Consider the following 19,562-nt stretch of genomic DNA (forward strand, 5'->3'; position numbering starts at 1 on the left):
GAATTTGATTGATTAGTTTTAAAAAATGGCAATATTTTGGAGACAGGACACCTGGATCCCAGCAGTATTGTCAATGTTTTTCATTCAAATAAATGAAGTTCCATTTACCTTCTTTGAAGTCAGCATTCTTCTTCCTCACTAGCACGCTGAAGTTTTCTGCTGGATTGACACTTCCAACCTAACAAAATACTTCAGTAAGTCGCGTCCTTGGTCCCAGCTTTCATAGCCTTCTTCCCAATTTTAATGAAATACAAAGCTTAACTCTGATTTTTCTCATTTCATGCTAAACCAAATAGGTCTTTAGATACTCATAAAGTACAATGTCTTGGTCAAAACAGGATTTGAAAGGAAGAGCTCTGTAAGATGAACCTACAGTATGATGCCCTCAACTGAAATCGTCATACCGTTTCAAAATTACAGCAAGAAAGGTTTATGTTGCTTTCATATGCAACTTTTCCCAAATTAATAGGATTGCCCTCCTCCGGGTGCCATCGGCCAGACAATGTCGGCTGATGGCGCCCAGGATGAGGGCGTTCTCTGTGGGAGCACTGACCCTCTGGAATGGTTTACCCACTGGGCTCCGGATGGCCCCCGACCTCCGCTCTTTCTACGCTGACCTGAAGACATGGCTTTTCCAACAAATTTGCTGATCTGATGGGAGTTTTAACTAATTTTGGGGGGATTTTAATTGAGTATTTTAGTCGTAATTTTATTGTTTTATTGTTTTATCTTTGTGAGTAGCCCCGAGTCCTTCAGGAGAAGGGCGGCATATAAATATAAATAAACTAAATTAAACTAAACTAATTATTCATTCTTATGCTTATTTACAAGTCAAACATATCAGCCAAATGGATACAAAATAGCTGCTCTGGCCATCTAATGTTAGAAGAGCAAACATCCACATGGCTTTCTAGGAATACTTTAAACTCAGAAATTTCAAAATGTGAACTATAAGGGGTGAAGAAAAGGCTAAGTCACAGATAGCTCCTATAGGAATTAAGAGGTCAGAAGAAACAATGTATTTCACTGAATACATAGAATTGATACAGAAACCAAAAAATAGTTTCAACCAATTACATGTAAGGGCTAATTTCAAACAAGGGCTACTTAAAATGTTCTTAAATGGGAAACAATTGTTTTGTTTTTTTATACTATAAAGGTGGTGGTGGTGGTGCTTTCTGAGCTTGCTTGTTTTCTTGAAGATGTTTCATTATCCAAACTAGGTAACATCATCCAGGCCAGTAAGGAGTGCTGTTTGCTGTCAGTTTTATATTCTAGTGGCTTGCCTGTCAGTATTGGTGGGGGTGATCTTAGCTATCAGACCAACAATCAAGTGAGCAACATCAGACCAACATCAAATAGAATATTTGCTGTTGGCTTCTTTGGCAGTTTTTTGATTGGGGTATTGCTTACTTGATTGTTGGTCTGATGTTAACCTTGGAGTTAATCTATGCTGATCTGGGTGCTGATTTCTGGTGGAGAGAAAAAAGAGCCAAGCACTCTCCACCAGCAATCAGCATCCAGATCAGCATAGATTAACTCCAAGGTTAACATCAGATCAACAATCAAGTAAACAATACCCCAATCAAAAAACTGCCAAAGAAGCCAACAGCAAACAGCCGAATCAAAGAATCTCTAATACCACTCCCACCAACACTGACAGGCAAGCCACTAGAATATAAAACTGACAGCAAACAACACTCCCTTATTGGAACAGATGATGCTACCTAGTTTGTAATGAAATGTTTGCAAGAAAACAAGCAAGTCCAGAGAGCACCAAGGACCCCTCATGTCAACCCTGAGATACAAATATTCCCATTTATTAGTTTAATATTGTAAAGAGTGAAACAGTGATCTTGAGTCAATCACATTCACTCACTGGAAGCAGGCAATGGCAAACCACTTCCAAAAAACCCTTGCCAAGAAAACTGCAGGGACTTGTCCAAGCAGTCTCAAGGACCAAAACTGATGAAGCAAAAGCAGCCGAGGAGGAGGGAGAGAAGGAGGAGGAGGAGGAGCCAATGCCAATCAAGCCCAGAATTGTGTATTATGCAAGGGGCAAACAGATGCATCAGGAAAACTCACAAACATCTTTCATTATTTCTTCAAGTATTTAAGACACTTGTTTGTGATTCAGGATGTGATGCAGAATCATCAATACTTATAACCATTAACATGTATGTTAAGATATATGTATGTAATTGGGTCTTCAGAGACAACATGCATCTCTTTGCATTTCCTTATACTGAACAGCATTTGCCACAATCCCAACTCTACACTGTACACCTTTCTGCTGAGGAAGCATACAACTAATGGCTCTAAATCCACAGTAGGCTGAATTATTTAAGGAACTATTTTGTGTTCTTATAAATATGCCATTTAAATCTTTTTTTTTTTAAATGTATACTTAAAGAGAGATCATGGTTTCGAAGAATAGGATGTAGTTTGCATGCTTTGTTAATCACTAAATCTATTGCATTTGAAATCAAAAGTGTGTTCACAAGACACATTATAAGGAAACCATTCATAGGCTCTTGAGTTTACCCAGTTGAGCGCTAATAATCTACAACAGTCTTTCAATCATCACACTGGATAATTGTATGAAAAAAAATGACCAAAGAGGTCATTGGATATGGCGTAAGAAATAGGCCAATCATCCAGTTCTTCACGGGTGGGTTCTACTTACCTTTACTATTGGTTCACACTGGGAACGTGTGTGCTTGCTTCACGTGTGCATATGCACTTCTGTGCATGCGCAGAAGCTTATGCGCATGTGCAGACTGGAAAATATGATGTCAAAAGTGGGTAGGCAGAGCCTCCCGCCGCTTCTACTACCGGTTCTCAAGAACCGGAGAGAACCGAGAGCAACCCACCATTGCAGTACTTGGTACTTACTTGCCTCATGAAGAAAAGACACCTTTAACATAGTAGCCAATCCAACCTCTTCTACGGCAGAATCTTTGCCATGAATACTTACTGTGATCACATTGCCTTCAGAGAGGCTTGCAATCCTGAAACTGGCTTCACCATCTTCTGTTTTTGCCTTTTTAGCATTGGGGCCATCTTCATTACTGGAAAAAGATAAAGCCATCAATCTGAAGAAATTCTTCTCAAGATAAATTATCTAGTAATCACATCTACTGTGAGAATAGTTTTAGAAGATACATATTAGGCATTCAAGTGTCCTTAAAGATCCTTCCAAATTATTCTTTGTTTCAGAGCTTATTCAGAAAAATAAAGAAACAAATCTGATGTCTGAATGATGAGATGTCCACCCGAACTACAACACCAGCTACAGAATGCTTTTACTGAATCAAATCAAATATCAAATATTATTGTTTCTGTATTTTTACCAATATAGCCTCCTCTTGACATGTGTATATATGTGAATACTTTAATAGTACTTTCACATCCAATTCTTTTTTAATGTTTAAATTGACATTAGCGATAATGGGAATTTTATATTTAAGGGAAAAAATCTATTTACCCTTCTAATATAATTTGCTAGTTCCCATCTTCAAACTGATAGCTACTAAGTACTTCTGTACACAGAAACCCAGAATGTCTTCTAAACCATCTTTCAGATTAGTATACCTAAGAGTTTATTAAACATCAGTTTGCAGTTGTCAGTACTTATGAGAAAAACTCCCAATTAAATATGCTCTTATGCTGGATGACCTTCAAGAACATCCAAATCTGCTTCCTAAAAACAAGCCTTAGGGTTTAGCAAAACGCAATTTTAATGTCATTATCCGTACCTTCTCTTCATTAGACAGAAGAAACGAACATTATGTACACATATCATTATGACAAAAGGCCTGATTTTGGCTTGGTCCCCCCCCTTTTTTTTTCTAGTACAGGATATGCAGATGGAAGACATCCTTTTTATGCCAGATTTTCCTTTCCTGTGAGGGAAAAAATTCCATGTCTCCAGAATATGTTGATCCTTCTTTATTCTTGTGCAATTGAGCTAAATCCCCTGAAGTACTGTGTAGAAAATTACGCTATAAACTCATTAAAAAGAGCAAGTCCAATTTAGCTCTGAGGAAAAGTGTAATGACTGACCCTTACATATTAGCATCTGGATCTTTTTGGAGCAGAGATGGCTATCTTTCCAAAGCTGGAGTATGAATATTTCTACCCTATGTATAGATGGTTGGGTAAATTTTTTTTTAAAAAAAAGCACATTAAGTCTTAAACAAATGTTAAGATGCTTATTTGAGATGCTATTATTTGTCCGTAGGAAAACCTGTACCCCATGATGCCATTGGCAAATTCTAAAGTGGCTTGACCATTGCTGGAGATCTATAAGCTTCCAGACATACTTCAGAAAAATAAAATGTATATTTGTAAGACAAATAAAGGACATGCCATTCCAAAACATTCAGGGATCTTTTTCATGTCTTCTTTATTTTCTAGACCAGCCTAGACCTAGAACCAAATCCAGCCCTGTTCAGCCAGATACTACCACTTGCTATTGTTCCACAAAAGAGCTCTAGCAGACATTAAGTCTTTAAGGATGCAAATGACAGAAGCTAGCTTTGCATAGAGTTAGAACATTAAGAGCTACTTCCCATACCATGTTATTGAACAAACACTTGTGGCCAGCCCAGCCATCCAAGAGGCAATGATATGCCCCTTATAGAAAGAAGTACCAAAGGAGATGAAAGATGACAAACAGCTAAAGAACTATTTTTGCAGTGCTGCTAACTCACTTGTCTTTGAAGATGGACTGAGCTGTCTTCTGCTCTTTTATTTTGCCTCCCTCCTTCAAGGGAAACAGAGCTTTTACTTTCTGAAGGGGAGCCTGGCATTTTTCCGTCACTTCCTGAGGAGCCTCCAACATGTCTAAGAGGTGGTTTTCAATAGGGGGTAGAGGTGCATCAGGATGAAAAGCTTTATGTTGCAGGCACTGATGAAAGATCACAAGAGAATAAGCAATGTCAAATCAGTAAATTAATGGAGCTATCTATGAATCAGGTTATCTACGACTCATTCAATCAATGAAAGGTGTATTTTGCCCTTTTCTTGTTATAACGGAAGATACTTTTCCATGAATAGAGAGTAAGATTGCTGTAGAGGACAAATATGAACTTGTCCTTGACTACATTCTGAAAGTAGATGATATTGTATGATATGATTTGTGATGAAAGGTTTAAAATATTGCAAACATTCATGGTCACTATTGTCAGCATGTAAACTCTCATTGATGAGTTCACATTAGATTACCCAAAATTGTGTCAAGACCTGATAAATGAATAAAACTATGGAACATCTTCCCATTGAACGTAGAACTTTTCCATTCTTTGTTGAAGTTCAAGAGGAAGCTGAATGAATTTATCTTTTATCTAAATTTTTGTGGAACTAATATTGAAACATTGGACTGAAGCTAGAATACAATAATAAAAAATATTGCTGTCTCAGAATTTAGGTCTATGATATATTTCCTGATAAGGCAAAAAGTAAATGATTAAAGCCGCTCACATTTAGATTCATTTCTGAAGCCCCCAACTTCTCTGTAGTAACTCCCATGAAGCTATCCAGTCCTTGCAATACAGAAATATTAATTTTTCCATGTATCATTCATATTTTCCTGTGAGACTAGAATAAGTAATGAAGGGATATGCATAGGCTAGTCTACTTGGGACTCGGTGGATTAAGCATTGCAGGAGGAAATGCTACATAGTTTATGTGAATTGCTGTAATATGTGTTTCCTGATGCACAAAAATACACAGAGCATTCTGTCCTCAATACACATTGCTAATTTGCCAACCACAAAGAATCTGGGGTAATCTGAAAATATGCTAATAATAATTTATTAAACCTCTATGCCACCCAACCTTCAACGACTCACAACAATCAAAGAACTTACTATAAAGTCAATAAAACATAACAGCGCTTTTTACTGCAACAATGAATGTACTTAATTCTTGCATAGAGGAGCTTGTTTCATGCTATTATAGCTTATATTGTTATGAACAGGCATATTAATCTAAATTGGGTAATGACTGGTTCCAATAAAGTGGTGGGTCCCTCTCACTTTTTATTTTGGATTATAGATTAACCTGGATATTTGATATATGCGAAAGTGGTCAGAAGGTGTTGATGGGTCTGGTAGTTGAGGATATTACTTATGTTCTTATAAACTTTAATTCCTTTGCTGAGATTAACATTGTTGTGGTTGTGTTTATTATTTGCCCCTACTATTTTAAACCGAAGGCTTTATGTTTTCCACTGATGCCCGTGTATTCCTTTCATTAATAATTAAATTATCTGGCTCAATCTTAATCTTGATTGGGTTTTTTTTTATATAGTGTAGTGAGTTGTGAAAACCCAATCAGTATGGTCTACTTACTGTATCACAGAGAGTGTTGTGCAACCCAATAAATTTTATCTTTCAGTAAACATAAATTAAGATAGTTTAATATGTCATGCTATTATTTGATTCAAACGTGATTGAATCCCCCCACCCTCATAGCAGATGGAAGAGGGAGGGGGGAAAAATCCCAGAAAGAAATTCCCAAACTTCAATTTTGTATTAACATACTTTATTTCCTCCCCTTTATTCAAAGAGTTGTCTAAGCATCTTTCCAGACACTAAATTCAAATCAATTTTTTGGTCTATTGGGCAATTGGATTTTTTTTTTTTACTGATCATATCAGGTTTTTCAACATAGTGAGCAGTTCACAAACTCAGCTCTCATTATGGAGCCCAGGAAATGAGAGAACTGTGGGATTCTGCATTGTTTCTGTTAAGCGAGGTCGGCCCAGGGCATGTAAGGAAGGCAATAAGGTGGAGAATTCATACAGCCATGGTTGGACTGCTGGACAGTTGCTGGCCCCAACAGAGTTTGGCCAAGTTACATTGGGGGGGAGGGGAATCAATCAATTCACTCAAGATGAACCCAACTGGCCACATAACCCATCTGGCTGAGAAGAATGAGGGAAAGTTTTAGTATCTTACCTGGTACAATCTTTGAAACAGAGGATTTGGGAATTTTCTCGCTTTAAATATATCCACAAGAGTCCCTTCACTATCATCTTCACAAACCAAAGACATAGAATCAATCAGGGAGTCAACTGCAGACAGCTGATCCTCTGGATTATCAAATAGAGATAGAGAAATAGTTAATATGATGCAACAGCTTTTTCCTGCCATTTTATAAATTTATTTACTCAATGTGCAGTCTGTATCTCTGCTCATATTTAACATTTCATAGCATAGCAGTTCATAGCATAACATAGACACAACAAAAGTAAAAGTAATAAAGATACAAGTTAAAAGATAAAAGCAAAACACTAAAAATGCAAAGAGCACGCAGCAACATAATTAGTATTTAAAGGCTTGCCTAAAGAGTGGTACTACACTTTGACTCATCTTTGAAGACAGTGTTCTCCAACCTCCCCTTCAGATGTGTGAAACTCAAGAATTCTGAGCAATGGCCAAGCTATTAGGAGAAATCTGGGAGATGAACTCCACAAACCTAGAGGGGAACCCTGATTTTAGGAAATCTATTATGAAAGATGATGTATTTTCTTTCTTTCTTTTTTTGAGTTGGTGGGGAGAAAACTCTTCCGGAATACAAGTAGCACTCAACTGCAGCCTCCCCCTCTTCCTGATCCTAACAGATTTAGACTATGTGTCATTCATAAACATTGGTATATAAATTGAAAATTGGTTTTCAATTTTTAATCCCTATAACAAAAATTCTATTGAGTTTGATGGGCTGAGAATGAGTGTATTATAACTGACCCAATTTGGACCATTGAGTGGATACTTGAATCTCTGCCTCCCAAGTTCTAGTACAACCCTATTACAGGTAATAAATGGGTGGTATCAAAGTACAAAAGAGAAGCACAGACTATTCTAGATATTCCTGACATCATCATTTTGCTTATAAAGTTAAATTGTCTTGGGATTCTCTGCACAAATACTAAAATACATTTTCTGCTTAGTTTCATCCTATTTTTCTGCCATGTGTGTCTCACTATAGGTTGTTTTTAAATACAACTAAAATAATTGTTTTAATGTCAAGCATCTTCAGAAATGTATCTTCATTCTTCTGATCACAATACTCTAATTTCTCCCATTAGGAAAGAGCCTGTTTTTCATCTGACAACTTTTATTCCTAAATATATATTTTAACATTACAGTATTTTACTTTAGGAGTGTCGTTCACATCAACTACATTTAGGATAAGGAACACCTTTTTTTAAAAAAAACAGTTTAGAGCTCATTATCATTCTCAAACTGCTAGTCCTAACAGAACAATCCTCAAACTGCATTTCTACGTAGAGTACATCACCAACCATTTAAATGGTTTCAATCTTTTAGATAATAGAGAGAACCCAGTTACAAAAGGAATGCTGGATTGATAATGTCTCAATGCATAGTGCTGCTAATAAGAAACATACACACCCCCTAATGTGACAGGAAATGTAAAAAATTCTATAATTTAGGAAGAAGGAGGGCAGACCAGCCAATCAGAGGGAAAAATGTATCTCAGACTATGCACTGTATCACAAACCCATCATTTGTTGTATGAATACAACAAAGGACTCTTTCAGTCAGATGAAAGAAACCAGGAAGCACACTGTTGAACAGTATATTCTGTACTCTCCCCTTGCTAGATTTGATGACTCCATTTTCATAGCAACTAAAGGATATGTTGGAGTCAAATAATGGTGAACTTCCCTGATTATCCTTAGGCATTTAAGATCGGTGCCAAAGACTGGGGAGGAAGCTTAAAACTAAACAAAAATGTCTGGAAAACAATCTAAACATTTGAATGTATATGGAGAAGCCATGCTTTCTAATAAAATAAAGGAGTCACACATTATAGACACGTGATTCAAAATGCAAGCTCACCTGTCGGGGTACACTTTTTATTATTTTTTAAGGAGGAAAACATGTAGTGCCTCAAATCTTCCATATAGGGTAGTTGCACATAAGCCAAACACTAGAACAAAATGGAAGAACGTGGCAAGAAAATGCAGTTGGAATAAAAGCATGTTGTGGATTTAAAACAACAACAACAAATAATAGAATTTAAATTGCTATTTAATTAAAACATTCAATAGAGTACAGGAAGGTAGACTGGGTGACCGGCCCATCACTCTCTCTCAGCCCAACCCACGTCACAGGGTTGATATTGTGAGGAAAATAGGAGGAAGGAATGTTTGTTTGCCATCTTGCATTATTTATAAAAAAGACAGGAATCAAAATATCAAAATATTATCCTGGTCTGGGCTGTATTTCTCAGAAGACTATAACCAGTATCAATTACTCTCAATACACAGAGACTTTTCTTCTTGTATTCAATCCTTCATACAATCTTAAATCATTTACTTTCATATATGATACTATGCATCAGAAGAACTTGACATTAGTGACCACCTTAAATAATTTTAGTCTAGATCAGGGGTTTCCAACCTTGGCAATTTTAAGACTTGTGGACTTCAACTCCAGAGTTCCTCAGCCAGCTTTGTCGTCTGAGGAACTCTGGGAGTTGAAGTCCGCAAGTCTTAAAGTTGCAAAAGTTGGAGACCCCTGCTCTAGATGAACCAAGCCTTAGATATTTATACTGACAGAAGCAGTGTTCCTTAGCTTTTCTAGAGTATAATTGCCTTTGCCTCCTAGAGACATTTTTTTACTTTAGCAAGAATTGGGGCACTACCCTTTAGGATGACAACTAATAGATAGACTAACCTTCCACACAAACGCTGTACTTTTCTGCACTCAGAATTGATTCTCCATTACATATGCTATTATAATACCCATTGCCATACATAGCCAATAGCCATTGAAACTCATAGCCTCAATTAACACTAATTTAACTGCTCCTGTGATTATGAAATTATGGCTTTCCTTCTATGTGTTCAAATCTCAGAAATCTTTTAAAAAGGTTGCAAAATTCTAATTGACAGTCTTGGCTTTTAGACAGCACCTGGTGCATCCTTCTCTTTATTAATTGTTGGGGTGTTTTGCCTTATTTTATTTCTTTTATTCATTATGTTTGCTGTACTTTATTTTTACTTTATGACTGGTCTTGAGCTATAAATAAAGTAAAATAAAATTAAAACACTGTTATTCCAATTTATTCTAACCAACTCTTAGTACGTCCCCCATTGTTAAATGTAAATGCTGCAGAGATGACACAGCAGTACAAATATTTTTGCTGGACTTACCCACTGTACAGTATTATAATAGGATACAAAAATGGCTTCTTGTATGAATCATAATGGTTTGCTGACTGAGTCATAATGGCCTGACTCATATATAATGTCAAGCCATAAGGGGTGGGTTCACATGTTGTTCTAATGAAAAAAAAAAACCCTAAAATGAACTATATTATTCTTTAATGATGAATATTATGTGTAACACAAACCTCACAGTGATGCAGAATTTATTTCAGTGACACAGCAACTGCACAAAGACTTTTAAAAAATGCCTCTGAAAATTGATCCAGATTCAAAATGAAAACCATTAGACCAAAATGAAATCTGAAATCTTTTGAAAATATTAAACTGTGGTACAGTGGACTAAAGCACTGCTATTAACAGATTAATATCTGCTGCTTGCAATTACTACAAGTTCAAATCCCAGCCCTGTGGAATGAACTGCCCCTGGAAATACGTAAGATCTCCGACCTCCGGGTGTTTCGTTGCGCATTGAAGACCCTGTTGTTCCGCCAGGCCGGGCTATCAACATAATAATTTTAAATTGGGGTATTTTAAATTTTTGGGGTTTTAAATCGGCCAAATCTATTTAATTATTTTAATTTTTAATCATTGTTGTGTCTTGTGTTTTTAAATTGGGACTGCCCTGAGTCCTTCGGGAGAAGGCGGTATAGAAATAAAATTATTATTATTATTATTATTATTATTATTATTATTATTATTATTATTATTATTATTATTATTATTATTATTATTATTAAATCTCACCAGGCTCAAGGTTGATTCAGCCTTCCATCCTTTCAAAGGTAGGTGAAATGAGGACCCAGATTGTAGGGACAATAAGCTGACTTTGTATAAATATACAAAAGTATGAAGGCTATTGCTTAACGCATTGTAAGCCGCCCTGAGTCTCCGGAGAAAGGCGGCATATAAATTAAAGCAAAAAAACCCCAAAACCTGAAATTCTCCATTCTTTCTGTGATTTATCCTATTTAGTACTCTTTTTCTCTGTTCTAGCGATAGAGAATTGAATAGAATGGAGGAACTGTATCTTCATAAATTCATTATTGCTCTGAATTATATTCCCACGCTCTTCAGTCATCAATATTACCTCATATTCATTCTTAATTAGTGGAAAAGCTGCTCCAACCTGTGGCTGCGATCTCCGATCATAAACATACCGTACTATAGCCACCATGTCCAACTCATTTAAAGCATTAATTAGGGCAGAAAGTGCAACTGCAGCAGCCTGTCAAAAAAAAAAACCCCAAACCCCACAGTTATTTCTAATGTCATTAAAACTTAGCAGTTGGAATATTAACAAAGAATCAAAGAAATGAAGACACATTATCACCCAGAAGTAAACTCTTAACTTCTGACTTGAAGCTCAGTTTTGCCTCTTCAAAAGCTTAGCAAACCATTATATGGCAGAGTCAGGTCACAAAATCAAGATTTCAGTTAAGATGCTACCTTTAAAATATATTGTACTAACTTTCAAATGAAGGGGGGATTACATAGTGCTAAGCACACATATACAAATGTGGTAATTATCTTCCCAAAGTTGCTTTGGATGAAAACACAACAAAAAAGAGTCATACAAAAACCCCTCAGTAAAATATAATTTTAGTCCCATGTGGTCACCATCTATTCACTATTTATAGCATTTCTCAAAAAGACTAACCTCATGAGCAAATAGTCTTTTAGACGGAACATTTCAGTACAGATATCAAAAATTTATCTCTTTTTGAGATTACATATATATCCTCTCTCTCTCTCTCGCCAACATACCCAATAAATATCTAATATACCCTCCAACATACCCAATAAATACAAATATTTTCTTGGTGTTACTTGCTCTTGGATAAAGCTGGGTTATTTTTCAACTCCATGCTGTTCTCATTATTCCTATAATAACTGAGCTTTCTTTCATTTTGCAAAACTAAATGGAAAAATGTCTACTCAGCTTTTGTTCAGTAAGCTGACTGTTTAAAGATACATGAATAATTTATCCAGTATTAAACTTAGTTTATCTCACCTCATCATCCTTTGCTGCAAAGACTTTCAGGACTTGGTTCCCCATATATCGGTATGTCTGAATCTAGAATGTTTTCAGAAAGTTAGCTATGAAACTGAGCTCCTTAAGGAAACAAGTGCAAGTGTTAAAAAAGCCAACCCAGCATTTGAAAGATTAAATGGAACAGTGTATTATATTCGTATACATAGCTTTTTTAAGCAGTTGGCTTGACAATAGTTGGTGTAGACCTGTGTTTCTCAACCTTGGCAGCTAGAAGATGTGTGGATTTCAACTCTAAGATGCTGGCTGGAGAACTCTGGGAGTTGAAGTCCACACATCTTCAAGTTGCCAAACTTGAGAAATACTGAGGTAGACAGACAATTACAATTAACAGACAGATTGTTAATTGTAAACTAAAGATGGATAACCCACAGAACATATTTTTCAATTTCCAGTGATCCAGAATGAGTGAATCCAAGATGTTGGTCCTACCTATTTTGGGGATGTCCTTTAGTTATGCCATTCTTAAAGATAAGTGAGAAGCCGCACAAATGAATTAGCTCAGTGAAGGAAAATTGTGAGGGTCAAGTAAAAAGCCCCTAGCCCAAAAACATCTCCACAAAGAAAACTAGGCATAGGACTAGTATACGGAATCAGTTTAAACAAAACTAACTCTTTCCAAAAATACTTTTCCAGGAAATTAAAACTGTCAGTTCAGCCATAAAAACATTTAGAAATATGATAATGATGATAAGTTGGGAAAAGATACTGGGAAGTAAGTGAAGTTCCAGGAAAGCAAAAGAAAACTAACTTCCTAGAAAGAAACTATGTTCATGTAATACTGCCTCTTTGTTCCTTCAAAAACCCCTATTCTCTTTGAAGGCCTGTCCCACTACATCAGAGCTACCTTATTGGACTCACCAAATTTACTAGGCACATGGTGATTTATATCCAATTAAATACAATGCTATATCCAATCATATGTGTATTCTAGGCCTGCCTTTGTCTTCACTGCTATCAATAAATCAATGTATGCCTCAATATCAAGTGTCCTACTATTTGGTTTAAGCAAATCCCCTTTAGGGTACCTGGTTCTACATCAGTCCTAAACTAGAGCTAAAAGGAAATAAAAGTACGAGCAGGAAGTAATCCAGAAATCTAGTTTTGACCTTCTAGCAGCATCTCCCCAAGGCAGCCGGCAAACAGTTAAGCAGTTATGATTGGCCCATGCATAATAAAAACACTTAGTAATGTCAGAGTGAGAATGGATTAGGCAAAATGTAACTCATATACACTCCAAACCAAGGGTGACATGGTATATTGCACAAGAATTCACAGGAATTGATATGTTCCTGTCAGTGTTGAATGGCCAGGGCAATAGTTGTAGTACTTGTGTGCAAGCTCTCAGAAATCATAAAAACAGTGAACACAACACAACACAAAACAAAAGACAGCCACATAAATATCCTATTGGCAAAAACTAGCAGAAAGCTAGTTTATGAGCTCAACAGTAAGAGAACCAGCAATGTGCATCGATAGAACTTGGGTCTCATTCCGCATGTGAATCTATCTTCTGGGGCCTGCACTCAAGAGAGTGTTTAAGCCCTGTTTAAACAACAGACCTAGTAATTTTTCAAAACAGCATTAAATCTGTGTTTATAAGGAACACACATAAAATCTGAGAAGCACTGTGGGAAGTATCACTCAAGCGTTTACATGAGTAAATATGTAGCAATAGCAATAGCACTTGGACTTATATACCACTTCATAGTGCTTTTACAGCCCTCTCTAAGCGGTTTACAGTGTCAGCACATTGCCCCCAACAATCTCATTTTACCGACCTCTGAAGGATGGAAGGCTGAGTCAAATACCTGTGGAAACAGGGATCTGGTCTCTCCTGTAGCCTAAGCCAAAATGGGGCAAGTGAGGAACAATCATGGGTATGTTTTGCTTTGTGTGAAGCTTTTGCAACAACTTTGGCTATCTTCTACAAATGCTACACAACGCTAACATCAAGCAGATCTTTTTGGTTTCTTATTTCCTTCATCTTCCTTTTATTAGTTTGAATAAATTCTTTTACCACTATTTCTATTACGGAGACAGATGGGGCATTTAAACTATGAGCATTGACAAACTGATTCAGTAAAGCCTGTGGGCTTCTCAGATTTCACCATGCAGTTCTAAGTTTTTTATTACAGCATCCACAGAGTTCTAACTGGGACAAATAGGAGGAGGAGCAGGAGGATTTAATCATACACAATATACAGGAAGGAAAAACATATACCATCATTTTAATACAAACCAATTTGAAAGCACTATTTCTGTCACAAATTAGTAGTCAGATATCTGCAACTCATCTGTAGCAATGTCTGGCCTGTTTAAATATGAATTGAATAACACCTGAATTTTGGACACACCAGAGAAGATTGGCAGAATCCCAAAACAGCAAAGCATTTCCCATCCGTCTTATATTTCATCTGTTCCTCATCCACTTTAGAGAAAGGAATGATGTCACTCCCATACCTGAATCCTACAAAATTAAAGAATGATTTCCAATGTTAGCGGATGTTCTTCTAAGAAAACTTAAAATAGGCAATGAGAGTAGATAATAGGATGAGTTAGCCTTCCCAGAAAAGCCCTTTCTGATGAAACTGGACTGAATTTTCACTAAAATAAAGATAGGGGAACAAAATGGCAGGAGAATATTTTTAGTGGCAAATATCTAAACACAATTTCTTTTCTATTATTTCAAATTTCTTTTATATAGACCCACTGGCCTCAATCAAATTTTTTTTCACTGAGGTGCAGGTTTGACACCAACTTATTGCAACTTAAAATATTTAGGGAATTAGGAAGAAGACTGTCTTATACAAATGATTTGCTACACAATGGTTTTGGTGGTTGATGATTTTGAAAAGTTTGATAAGCTTTCTGTATGTTTAATTATGGACATGTATCCCAAAGCCATTTTTAATACTCTCCTTCCTGGAATGCACATCACATTAACCTATTCTGTCACAAATCATACATCTGCTCGCTTTACTATGTTTCATCCTAATGTTTATGCCACAGGGTACACACAAAATGGAAAATGAGTTTCATTTTGAGCTCAAAACAATCACATTTCAAAGTTCTGCCAAAGATTGGTCACAGTTCAGCAGAAACAAAACTTGGAACATCTGTGTTTGGGTCAGATAAAACTTGAAGATATCCCACAGTAATTTTATAGAGTAAGTAGGGCAACACTGATGTGCTTTCCCCCCTCTCTCCTGTAAGCAGTATCTAAAGTTTCATATCCTGCTGCCATCCCTGATCTTTCAGAGCTTGGCTTTCCTTCTTCTCTGACTCTTCTCAGCTACCATCATCCTTGGTTCCCCGCCCCTTATCCTCCCAAACTACTGTACATTTTGATCCATATCCAGAACAAAGCATCTCCGTTTTGTTCCATATCCAGATTACATTTTTTGGTTCAGGCACAAGCCAGATGAAATGAGGTATTTCAACCTGAAAACAATTTATGTGTGAACCATTTTCACACTCTTATTCTGCCATATTCACTAAGGGCACTGATTTTTTTATTCTTTTCTTTTGCAAAATTAGAATCAGTGGCAAAAAAAAAAAAATCAGCAGAAGATTCAGAAAAGCGCTTGGGGGAATTTACAGAACAAAAGGAGATAAGATACACCAGTGTCCCATGAAAAAATGAAGAATCTACTGAGCAAATGTGCAGGGTTTTTTGCCTAAATTTTCTTTTCTTTTATTATTTAGCTTTGAAAAGCTGCAATTTTATTTGTGTCGCATGGTTTCACAAAAATTGATATCTGCCACCTAAAGCCCTTAGAGATCCAAGACATTTTTTTTGGAATATCTAAAACACTTCAGGTGTGAATGTCTAAGATGTCTCAAAAGGACACGCTGAAGAAACTAGAGATGCAAAGAGAACAAGAGCAAACAATTTCATATGGAGAGGCAAGAACAGGGCTCACGTATGTTGTTTTACTGGGGCTGAATGTTTTTCGGCATTCAACATCTGTGTTTAAAGAAAACAAGCAAAAAGTATGATAAATAGTGAAATCCAATTAGTTTTTTTTACTGACGTCATTCCTTCCATTAGTACAAATGGTAGAGGATGAATCCTCTCTGGTGTACAGGCCAGATACAGTATATCTTAGAAACTTTTTCTGGGAGTGTCCCAATCGCCAGTGATTTGGCAAATACAAAAGAGGGGAGGAGGAGGAAACTGTTTCCTGTTGCATGTGTGAAATCTGCTTGTCCAATATTAGATTTCACTCAAGGCAATTTGCAAACAAGAGGAGCAGATCAGAAAAAGTGAGCGGGTATCAATACTCAAACTGCTTCTGTTTTCAGTATATTTGACCACACTAACTGCTGAAACCTGTTAACGCTTAAACCAAAAAGCCCCCTATGAGAAAATTAATCAACAAACTCCTTTTGAAATCTAATGATAAATCATTCCTTGTTATTAAATCTGATATCGTCATCTGCCAATTTAAAATGAGCCTGTGTGAGCTATTGTGTTCATCTTCTTTCTATTCTTTCATGTTTACAGACTAAAAATTCCTGCTTTCAAACTCAGGGCAGCTTCCCATTAAATCTGAATTTGACAGTTACTGTTCTCACTGTGCCTAGTTAATAAAACTTAGTATATAATTATTATTATTATTATTATTATTATTATTATTATTATTATTATTATTATTATTATTATTTTATTTCTATACCGAAGGACTCAGGGCGGTGTACAGCCTATTAAAAACACAAAACAACATCAGTTAAAATAGTTTAAAATTATTAAATGAATTCGGCTAAATTTTAAAACCCAGAAATTTAAAACCCAATTTCAAATTGTTATGTTGATAGCCCAGCCTGGCGGAACAACAGGGTCTTGAGTGCACAACGAAATACCCAGAGGTCGGAGATCTTACGTATTTACGTATCTAAGTAGCACCTTAGACCACAAAAGTCAAACATGCTAGAATAACCTCGAGCAGCGGCCCTCCAATCTTTTGGGCACCAGGAACCGGTTCTGAGGAGAGAGGTTTTTCTGCGGACTGGGGGGGGGCATGGTTTTGCATGCTACCTGCATCCCGCGGATAGGGCTTCACTTGTTTGCACAGCCCTGTTGCTGGCATGCCATGGCCAGAGGTGGTATTCAGCCGGTTCTGACAGGTTCTGGCAAACCGGTAGCAGAAATTTTGATTAGTTCAGAGAACCAGCAAATACCACCTCTGACTGGCCCCACCCCCATCTATTCGCTGCCTCCCAGGTCCCAGCTGATAGAGTCCCAGCTGATCAGCTGGGTCTTCTTTTTTTGCCCTGCACAGGAGAACAGAGCTGGAAAGCAGGTTAGTGAGGTGGGGAGGGAATGGAGATTTTACAGTATCCTTCCCCTGGAGTGGGGTGGAAATGGAGATTTTACAGTATCCTTCCTCTGGAATGGGGTGGGAATGGAGATTTTACAGTATCCTTCCCCTGGAGTGGGGTGGGAATGGAGATTTTATAGTATCCTTCCCCTGGAGTGGGGTGGGAATGGAGATTTTGCAGTATCCTTCCTCTGCCATGCCCATCAAGCCATACCCACAAGCCATGCACACAGAACCGGTAGTAAAAAATTTTGAATCCCACCATTGGCCACGGCCTGGTGTCAGTCAATGGACCAGGGGTTGGGGACCCTGACCTAGAGTTGTCCAAAAATGGAAAAGCTGCAGTGATTTCAAAAGTTAAAATTTCAGATGTGTCTCTTTTCCAGGCAAAGGAGGAGAAGATTTATAGGCAGGAGTAGAGTAGAGTAGAGTAGAGTAGAGTAGAGTAGAGTAGAGTAGAGTAGAGTAGAATAGAATAGAATAGAATAGAATAGAATAGAATAGAATAGAATAGAATAGAATAGAATAGAATAGAATAGAATAGAATAGAATTCTTTATTGACCAAGTGTGACTGGACACACAAGGAATTTGTCTTTGGTGAGAAATTAAGATTCACAGGCCAGATAGAATTGTTACATGAACATACTTTAATTGCACTGTTACCTCTTATGGTTTATTTTCTGTGGATGAGAGACATGCACACATAGACACACACTGTAATTGCTTTGAATTGTAGTAGCCAGGTTTTCAGCATGCAGGTTATCTTTGCTTACTGACACAGTTGGGACCAGCAACTAAGTGGAAAATCATTTGATTGCTACAGACATATTCCATTCTGTCAGTAAGCAAGCCACCCAGGTTGTGGAGCAAGACATCCTGTGACCACAATTTATGATTTTACTGTTGTGTTCCCCATTAACTCCGCTTACTGGAAGCCAATTGTGAACAACACAAATGGCAATCATATGACTGCAGGATGTTGCAATGGCTTTAAATGTGCACCAGCTGCAAAGCACCCCAAATGGTGATCGCATGACTGTGGGACATTGCAATGGTCACAATGTGAGTTGTAAAGCTGTTTTTTAAAACATCATTGTAAGGTTGAATGGTCATTAAACAAGGAAGTCAGTAAGCGAAGACTATTTGTATGTATATTTACTATCTATCCATCTCAGTATGAAGAACCTGCTCTTAGCTAACGGCAGGATAACTGCAGAAATCTGGGATTTATAGTCAGGCCTAGAGGAGAAATCTGACAAAATGTCAGACAGACTATAGTTTCCACAATAAAGCACTTTCATTCTGTCTGAACTAAGCAAAATAACGGATTGTAAAAAGACTCGCAGACTTCCCTGGAAAACGCTGAACTCATACCTTGAATAACATCTTCCTTCTGAACTTCTGTTTCGTCATCATCATTCAAACAATAAACAGTTTCTTTCTGTATATCCTCTTTTTTATGAGTCTTGGCATCAACAACTATCCAGGATTTTTTCACTTTTTCCTCTGTGAACTTGGAACCACATTGAGAGAAAGAAAAAGAAGGCGTTTCATTTTAATTTATGAATAAAAAACAAACCTCACCTATTAAATTTTACTGCCTAGAATTACAGGTGACAGAATAATGCAATGCTCTTATTTAACGGTATAACTTTCATTGATTACAAGAGATCAGAGCAGGTCTATAAAGCTGTCTTTATTATACTGCCTAAATACAATATACGTATATTTTTATAAATGCGAAAAGTTTCCCAAATGAATTAAAGAAAATTGTTAATTCCTAATAGTTTCTCAACTCCAAGGCATCTGATTTCTCCAAATTAATAGGGCATTTAGAAACCAGACTATGAATTTTTGTCTGATTTATGAAAAATGCCTGCATTCTAGCTGTCTCAGCTATTCCATTTAGTACTTGAACATGTATTTAGCTCAGATCAGTTATTCTGGCAATGTCTGAATGTGAAACTAATTAGTCCTCGATAT

At 36.9% G+C, this 19,562-nt stretch overlaps 1 protein-coding gene across 1 annotated transcript in view; it reads right to left on the reverse strand.

Annotated features, from left to right (window-relative positions):
- Nucleotides 1–19,562, reverse strand: part of XRCC5 (X-ray repair cross complementing 5) — a 59,058-nt gene that overhangs the window by 23,510 nt on the left and 15,986 nt on the right. Inside the window, exons 8-16 of the mRNA XM_034421974.3 lie at nt 18,954–19,092; nt 14,612–14,724; nt 12,216–12,278; nt 11,292–11,429; nt 8,871–8,961; nt 6,966–7,099; nt 4,716–4,912; nt 2,978–3,071; nt 109–178 (exon numbers count right to left, since the gene is read on the reverse strand). Of these exons, the coding sequence (XP_034277865.2) occupies nt 109–178; nt 2,978–3,071; nt 4,716–4,912; nt 6,966–7,099; nt 8,871–8,961; nt 11,292–11,429; nt 12,216–12,278; nt 14,612–14,724; nt 18,954–19,092 (1,039 nt within the window). The remainder of the gene's footprint in view (nt 1–108; nt 179–2,977; nt 3,072–4,715; nt 4,913–6,965; nt 7,100–8,870; nt 8,962–11,291; nt 11,430–12,215; nt 12,279–14,611; nt 14,725–18,953; nt 19,093–19,562) is intronic.

The sequence above is a fragment of the Pantherophis guttatus genome, chromosome 1 (genome assembly GCF_059756535.1).
Source record: "Pantherophis guttatus breed Tessera chromosome 1, ASM5975653v1, whole genome shotgun sequence".
Classification (NCBI taxonomy): domain Eukaryota; kingdom Metazoa; phylum Chordata; class Lepidosauria; order Squamata; family Colubridae; genus Pantherophis; species Pantherophis guttatus.